This window comes from Olea europaea, chromosome 15 (genome assembly GCF_002742605.1).
Source record: "Olea europaea var. sylvestris chromosome 15, O_europaea_v1, whole genome shotgun sequence".
Taxonomy (NCBI): domain Eukaryota; kingdom Viridiplantae; phylum Streptophyta; class Magnoliopsida; order Lamiales; family Oleaceae; genus Olea; species Olea europaea.
The window spans coordinates 23,154,364-23,162,939 of NC_036251.1; the positions used below are offsets into that span (position 1 = coordinate 23,154,364).

Consider the following 8,576-nt stretch of genomic DNA (forward strand, 5'->3'; position numbering starts at 1 on the left):
TGAACATAGCGAAAGGGTAAGCAATTGAAACTTGAGTTTTCCCAAAAATTGATGCCATGCCGGCACTCCTCCTTTTCCTAAGGAAACAGGGTGACATATCAAAGCCCTTTTAATCATTTCCCTCAATTAGGAATGCACGGAAAATATAGCATCTAGTTCTGTGTATCAAACGAGAAAACTGGCTGTTACCTCGGATTTAAGATATATAGAAACAAACCCATCGTTGGAGAATTCTTGTGAGGAAACGGCTCCAAATGACATCTAATAGATAAAGAAATGTAAACTTCTTGTTTAATCTGGTATTTTTTATGGTTAATTTGTTTTCTTGTGGTGGTTGAAATTTACCATCAAACCGCGAGGGCTATGGCATTTTCGTATGGAAAGAATATATGTACCAAACACAAAATATCAATTACCAAGAAAATATCCAATTAAATAATACAAAATAAATACAAGATTTAACTGATGTCAAAAATATAAGTGCCTTAAACCGCCTTACAATCCTAAGATTTCTGGGGCTTAACAAGGAAACATATATTATTTAAACGGGATTGAGATACACAACTAAAGGAAAAGCATGCTGAACTATATATCACATCGTGTCTCCCGTCAATTAGAGGCATCCCTGCCGTAATATTGTTCGAGTGTCTTTGCAGGAATACGGTGAAGAAGCTCCCGTGGAAAGATTCGGAGCAAAGTCCATGCTAAGTCAAGCGACTGGAAGATGTTTCGAGTGTCATAAGCTCCTTGCGCGACAAACTTCCTCTCAAATTTGTCAAGGAACTCCAGATATAGCTGGAACATTCAACCAGAATTCTATCAGTTATCTAATTGGTTATTGTTACTGGAAGTTAACAAAACTAACCGCATGTTTGGCTAAGCTTAAATCATTTACATATAAATAAATAAGTTTTAGAATAAGTAACTTCTTTCATTGATTAAATATTCTTAAGCTTAGCCAACAAGCTCAAAATGTTCATTCATAAGTTAGAGACCAGATCCTCTGAGGAAAGTGCTTCTTCTCCAACCACAGCTTTCATTGCCTGAACATCCTTCCCTATAGCATAATTTGCATATAACTAAAAAAATAACAAAGAATTGATAAGCAGATAAAACACTGAATTTTGAATGGAAAGTTGAAATCAAGAGCCTTTAGCATAAAGAAGTGCAGGGGTGATGAGGGAGAGGGGAACACAAATGTTTGTACTACAAATAGCCATTCTTACCTGGTTAGAGACGTCAGAGTGATCCCTGCGAGTCATGCCTTCACCAATGGCACTCTGCAATAAATTCATGCGATTAATATGGAGTTCATGTTATTCTTTATTTGGTCCCAAGTGAAACCAGTCAAACTACACAAAGCTTACATACCTTCATCAAACGAGACAAGGATGGCAGCACATTGATTGGAGGATATATCTGTTCATTTCAGATAGACAACTTAATTCAGGCAAGTTTCATAGTCCACAAAATTCAAGAGATTTTGGGATGAGATGGACTTTTAACAAGTATTTAACCTCATTAGCCTTTAAAATGAAAATTCAACAGAATTTTGAATTAAACAATTCGCAAATATATAAACAACAAACCTAAATTCTAGGTTCTTGAACATAATTCTTCTCCTAATCTGCGACTAAAAGTGGCTTTAAGAGATATTAAGAGGATGGTCTCATATGTTAAAGAAACTAGGTTGAATATCAGAATTTCATGAAAGATTTATGATCCCATTGGTGATACTTTGATCTGTGTCAACAAGCATAAACTAATTCATGTTTTCAAGACATCTTGTACCTGCCGATTATGAAGCTGCCTGTCAATATATATCTGTCCTTCAGTAATATAGCCCGTAAGATCCGGAGTTGGATGTGTAATATCTGGCAGTTGACATAAGAAAACAGGCAGTCTTATCTACAGATATAACAAAAGAAAGAAATAGCAGTAGCCAGATAGTTGACGAGAAAGTTATACCATCATTTGGCATGGTCAAAATAGGAATTTGCGTTATGGAGCCCTTTCGCCCTTCAATACGACCAGCTCGCTCATAGATTGTTGCCAGGTCAGTATACATATAACCAGGATATCCACGCCTTCCAGGTACTTCCTCTCGTGCAGCAGACACCTATAGCAGCAATCAATATCTTAGGAGCATGTTTGCTAAACTAAAAAGGTTTACTACCAATTGAAAAGGGAATAAATTACTTATTTTGACAATAAAACAGAGTTAAAAAGGTTTACTACTAATTGAAAAGGGAATAAATTACTTATTTTGACAATAAAACAGAGTTACTTGCAAAAATATCTAATTACTTTTACTTAGATGTAATAAAAAGAGTAACATATCCAAATATGTTCGGAAACAAAGGGGTCACTCAAAAGTAACTTTCACTTATTGTAAAGCATTACCAAACATGCTCAGTTATGCCAATAGGGAACAGTAATTGAGAAGAGATGTGCCAAAAGTTCAAATCGGACATCAAACCAAAGACAAGATACAATTTCATATAATGCTTGAGGATTTGTAAATTGTTAAAGGAAATCCTAGTGCAATAAGGCAGATGAAGCAGAATAATTATGCAGATGTTACCTCGCGGAGAGCATCGGCATAAGAGCTCATATCTGTCAATATGACAAGAACATGCTTTCCACATTCATATGCTAAATACTCCGCCGTTGTCAGAGCAATACGGGGAGTAATAATTCTTTCTATTGTCGGGTCATTGGCCTGCATAATAATCATTGTCAATAACAGATGAAAATGATGGCACCTTCACTGGAGATTCATGTTAAAAGAATATTAAAAAACACACTTTGCAGAGGCAAATGTCACCATTAGATAAAAATTGAATCTACATACCAGGTTTAAGAAAAGGGTCACTCTCTCCATGGATCCATTTTCCTCAAAATCACGTTTGAAGAACTGTGCTGTCTCCATGTTGACTCCCATTGCAGCAAAAACAATGGCAAAATTGTCCTCTCCATCATCCTGTAACATCGAGCATATCATAAGTATCATCTTGATATTATTTCAAGCACCTGAGAAGTCGTAAGATGCAGATAACTATACAATTCCCTCACAATCGGAAAGTAGATAGAACTACATGTTTTCTGATTTCTGAGAGTTTAAAAGTCCCAAGAAATTTATCAGCAATTTTTGCATTATCGGAAACAACTTGAGATTTTGGAGATTATGCTACATTCCCAAGCATGGAAGAAATCTTTAAATAATAAGAAAAAGAAACACCTCTCCGCTCATTTCAGTTTTAACAATATCGTGCATAGACTTTAACAAGTGACATAACTAAACATCTAAACCAAAAATCGATACTTGTGGTAGTATAGTGTCAACTCTCAAGAGAGCAGCAGGTCTTCTATATATAGAGAATAAAGGAGCCGCCATAGTAAACATAGTGATGGAAAAAGGGTCAAAACCCACATTATTGGTAATGCATTAACTGAACTTGCTAGTTATCCTTCTTTGCAAACCCTATGAGGTACTCTGTAGGGTTTTAATCTCGTTTCCCAAACTCTCCCACATCCATTTTATCAGATATCCATGATTACCAGAATTACTTACGTTCAGAGCCAATTTTAGGAAATAAGACATATAAATATTATCTCGAAGACTACAAGTCATTAAGCTATTTCTTAAAAATAATTCAGCTAAAAATGGAAATCAAACAAGACCAGTCATAAAAGAAATGCATTCAGATTATTTACTTTTTATTTTTTATGAAAGACTAGTGTATAAATAAATGAAATTGGTGATCACCTACCTCAAGAAGATTATCAGATTTCTCTAACCGCTTTACCAAACCAGCCTGACGACAGATCTGGGCAGCTATTTCATTGTGGGGAAGACCAGCAGCAGAGAATAGAGGAATTTTTTGTCCTCGGGCAATTGAATTCATGACATCAATTGTTGAAATTCCAGACTGTATCATTTCTTCAGGATAGGTTCTCTCACTAGGATTGATGGAACTCCCTGAAGTAAAATAGTCATCGACAGCACAAGTGAACATATGATGTATACAAAGAAAGGTCATAAAAACTAACTGAGTGATGATACTTGCCAGAAATATCCAAGTAAGCCTCAGGTAAAATGGGAGGACCATTGTCAATGGGTTTCCCAGAACCATTAAATATACGTCCAAGCATGTCCAATGAGACAGGTGTCTTTAGAACCTGTAGATAGATTACATCAACACTCTTATGAGAGCAAACATAAAAGCATTAATAGATCGTACGATAATATATGTTAGCAAAAAAAAGTCTGGTAACCTAAACTAATGATATACGTTTCAATTTTGGATCAATCCCGGTACTTGATGAAAAAGTTGGTATATCAGTAAAAGCACAAGCAAAGTCCATTCACAAGGATATTTTGTGTACATCATCTAAAAGGTACAGGTCAGAAGTATCAATATTGCAGTTCAAAAATCGATCCTACCAATTTCAATATATACATCATCTAAAACCCTGATTTGGCAGTGAAAAATGTGAGAACCTTCCTAGATCAACATATCCCAAAAGGTTTATTTTTCTTCTTTCTTCCATCGGGACTCTAGCATTTGGTGCCTTCTTTAAGAGGTTGGAATGCTTGATTTTTGTAATATTTTTCATACTCGCAACGCGGAACTTCCCTAGATATGCTAATGATTATTCTCATATTTAAATAAGAAATTCTGAACTGGGTGAAAATCAATTCCAGACAAAAAGATAAATTGAAATACAAGAAAATAAATGAAACTGACTATAGTTTGATTTCTAGTGCAATAGATAGATAAATGAATAAATGCAAGAAAATATATAGTACCTCTCCTGTAAACTGGACAGTTGTAAATTTATTGTCAATCCCAGATGTTCCTTCAAAAACCTGACCAAAAATTCAAAGAAAAGGAATCAGTTCCTCACATGAGTACATTCATACAAAATTTAACAAGAACATATAAAAGGTTTAGCATTTTTTGTGCTTTGGGAAATGGGAACCTCGGCCCCTGGTGTGGGGTGGGGATTACACCAAGGACCTCAAGCTAATCATTTAATCATATTAGCTCCTTGCTAAACGTCATAGACAAATGATTGGGATGTCATAGGCTTGTCGAACATATCTCTCAAAGAATTCAAGAAAAAGGGATGTTTTAGAGGATGCTCAACAGCTGACCATTTCATTACCTAAGTGACCAAGGACAAACAAAAAGAAAAGGAATGATCAAGCCACTTGAAAAATGAGAAAAAGAAATCCATGGATAAGGAACATGAGCATAAACTCACAATAAAATGACGGTGAATGACATAATGAACCCACTCAACATATCAGAAAGGAATTTGCTGAAGCTCACCTGAACAACAGCCTTCTCCCCATCAACTTCCAAGACTTGTCCACGGCGAGTTGTTCCATCTCCTAAACGGATGTTGACAATCTCCTGGTACTTGGGTCCCTGAAATAGTGCCATAGAGAACAAATTTTAATCATGTTTCCTATATAAGCATATACTTCTAAAAAGTAATATGGACACAACATAACACATTACATATACTGCAAAAATAGAAAAGCAGAACAGAAGGCACGCTGTTCACCTTGACTTTATCAAGGATAACCAGAGGTCCAGCAACTCCAGAGAGAGTTCTATACTCTGCAAAAATACAAGTATAGAAGTGTGCATTAATGATAGATATTCAGAACTATGAGAGGCATGTAAGACCTAGTTCATTTCTACTTGACATACTTTTCTTCAGTTTTGACATAAGATAGATAGCTTACATAGTAGTTGTTAAGGATCTAATCAGAGTAAAACTTAAATTTTGAGAGAAAATAAAAAGCCATTCCCTTATTGTCCAATGAAAACTAAACCCCTTCAATAGCTTTTAGTAAAACTTGATGAAATGTGTGATTGAAAAGTTGATAAAAGTCGTGGGTCTCGGAATATTAGGTGCCCATATCCCAAAGAACAGCGGATGATCCAATTTGTGACTCCCCCTACCGATCGTTAATCTATTTAATATTAGCTTTCCATAAAGATATACATCATTTTGAGAGGTCATATAGCAAGGTTACTTACAAAAGTTGACCAGAAAGTAAAAGACGAGAGAGAGAGAGAGAGATAACTTTCTCCATGTGTTTTGCTTTATGCAATGATAGAGGTTCTACTGTCGCATAAGAGCTCCATCCCATAGCAAGAGGTTTTTGTTGAGGACAACAAATATCATTAAACTGAAGTATCAGAATACTTCTTGGGAATTTTCTAAAGTGGACCAATACAATACAAAAATTTCATTTCCCCCCCCCCCCCCCCCCCCGGGAAAAAAAATTCCCCTATAGCATTAGATACAAAAACAGACATGAATAGAAAAGCAGTTCATGAGCAAATAAAAACAAATTTAAATGCAGAAGGAAATGGAAAATAATGTACATAAGAAAAGTCAAAGAAAGAACATACCCATCCCAATCTCCAAAGTTCCCTCCTCCATGTCCACCTTGTTCTGTGACACAGCCATATTTACTTAACCTGAATAATCCATAAAATTCCAAAAAAAAAAAAAAAATGGTCATTAACACGACTTTTAAGCATAAAAACAACTTCCCAATCCTGTATTTTACATATCCGTACAATTGAGTTCTCCGGGTTTCGATATAGCGTAAAAAAAGGTTCTTCGAATCAAGGTTAAAATCGCTAACATTTAAAAGCATGAACTTTACTATCCTCAATATTTGTATCACTAATTACTCATTAATCATACGTAAGCAACCTATATCATGCGTTCCGTCAGTCAATAACAGATAGGAATTTAGTTGAACACAGCATGATCAGTACAGTTTCCCTGAAGTCGAAGTTGTAAATACTTAAGCATATATACATGTATGGAATTGGCAAAACCAAGATTCCAGAAATGGATCTGAAAAAGCAGTTACCTTTCTTTTCAATTGCTGACCGGTAGAGAGAGCAGAAACTGCGACCTGATCTTCGATTTCGAGTATAGTTGGCAGATATTTTGAATTACTGTGATTAATTTATACAGTAAATCGCTCGTATCAATTTCGATATTCTTACGGAATTAAACCATTCGAGGTCGGCATGAAAATGTGATCGCTGTCTGAGTCCATATTTCAAATTTGGGGACCCGTCTCCATTGTGTGGTTTTGGTGTATTATTTATTATGTGGTCCATAGAACATGTCTCCATGGAAAAGTAAATAAGTAAAATTGTATTTATTTACTATATAAATAAAATGACTTGTTTTTTTATACAAACAAGTCGTATCAAGAGAACAAATTTGTATACTGATGACAATTTTTTTTTTTTCGAAATTTATTTGACATTCTGATTTATACGAAATCTCCATAGTTATGAATCTTGTAAATTTACGAAGAAGGGAAAAAGTAATATTGTTTAAAATTGGACCTCATATCGCACAGTAGATAGAGAGAATCGTCAGTACACTGTCACCTAAATCGATGCTAACATTATTCTAACAAAAATACCAAGTACTTAAACAAATGTTTTTTTGTCAGACAATTTTATAGGATCATTGATATTGGCAAATTCAATTATCTGTCCCCACAAAATCCAGGAGGATAATTTGGGTATGATAAACTTCTAACAATGGCATATTCTTTGCGTGTACTTGTAAGAATTTCTATATATGCCCCCACATAACCCAGAATGATAATTTGGGTATTATTGTGTAGAAAATTAGAAATCATCTGCCTCATATGACTAATGGTCATTTTTGTACTAAAAAAATGAAGGATATTGTAACATGTGCATTAAATTTTACATAATAAATTACATAATATTACATGTCATTCTATCATTTGCTTGTCTAAAACAAAGTTAACTTTTTTATTTAATCTTTTTCATCCACGTCATTTTATGTAATCTCTTATATATCATTTTTATGTACAAAAAACATAATCCAAAAATAAAAGTGTAGTCATTGATATAATTAAGAACCCTGCTAGGCTTACAGGGCTTGTTTCACAAGTCCTTGCCAGGCTACACACATACGTGGGGCTCACGTAAATTTTTTTTTTTAATAATACATGTGAGGCCCCTGCACAGTCAGTGAGGAGTCCTGTATAACATCTGTGAGTAATGCTCATAATTTAATTAGAATAGAGTACAAATTATGAACAAGATTTTAACTTATTTTTTATAAATTATTGTCACTCGTGGTGCTTCAAGAGAAGGCAGGATCATCACCGCAGGAAGTAGTTAGACCATGGTAGCTGCTCTATAATATCATTCAGGTTTCTATTTAGAATGCGCAGCGATTGAATATGAGGCTCATCTTCTTGAACAGGCAATATTTTAGCAAAAGTTCCTTCCTTGAGATAGTCGATGATTCTGTTGGCGGCCTCGAGCCCAGTTACATAAGATTTCTCCTGACGAAATGAATAAACTAGCTAGTCAACCATCTTGGAGCAAAAGTGAAATTTAGGGCGTATTGATTTGGAGAATTGATTTTTTGATCGTTAAGAGAAAATTGGGGGCCACCGTGAGTAAAGAAGTCAAAATGTACAGTTGGAATAGTGAAATAATGATCAAAAAATCAATTTTTTAGAGTGAAAAATCGCT

General features: G+C 34.9%; 2 protein-coding genes across 3 annotated transcripts in view; both read right to left on the bottom strand.

Annotated features, from left to right (window-relative positions):
• Positions 1–390: 390 nt before the first annotated feature.
• Positions 391–7,140, bottom strand: LOC111410529 (V-type proton ATPase subunit B1). Of its 2 annotated transcripts, none has more exons than XM_023040916.1 (15): positions 6,911–7,140; positions 6,438–6,506; positions 5,578–5,633; positions 5,340–5,438; positions 4,814–4,873; positions 4,071–4,182; positions 3,774–3,982; positions 2,855–2,983; positions 2,585–2,722; positions 1,969–2,119; positions 1,792–1,874; positions 1,372–1,419; positions 1,227–1,280; positions 996–1,057; positions 391–795 (listed from the first exon to the last, which is right to left on the bottom strand). In XM_023040916.1, the coding sequence occupies exons 2-14, from the start codon at positions 6,493–6,495 to the stop codon at positions 1,037–1,039; spliced, it is 1,218 nt and encodes a 405-aa protein (XP_022896684.1). In that variant the 5' UTR covers positions 6,496–6,506; positions 6,911–7,140; the 3' UTR covers positions 391–795; positions 996–1,036. The 2 variants fall into 2 exon arrangements, with proteins under 2 accessions (XP_022896684.1, XP_022896683.1); XM_023040915.1 differs by having other exon boundaries at positions 996–1,079.
• Positions 6,787–8,576, bottom strand: part of LOC111411409 — a 4,495-nt gene continuing 2,705 nt past the window's right edge. Inside the window, exons 11-13 of the mRNA XM_023041944.1 lie at positions 8,202–8,383; positions 6,911–6,998; positions 6,787–6,819 (exon numbers count right to left, since the gene is read on the bottom strand). Coding sequence (XP_022897712.1) covers positions 6,787–6,819; positions 6,911–6,998; positions 8,202–8,383 — 303 coding nt within the window. The remainder of the gene's footprint in view (positions 6,820–6,910; positions 6,999–8,201; positions 8,384–8,576) is intronic.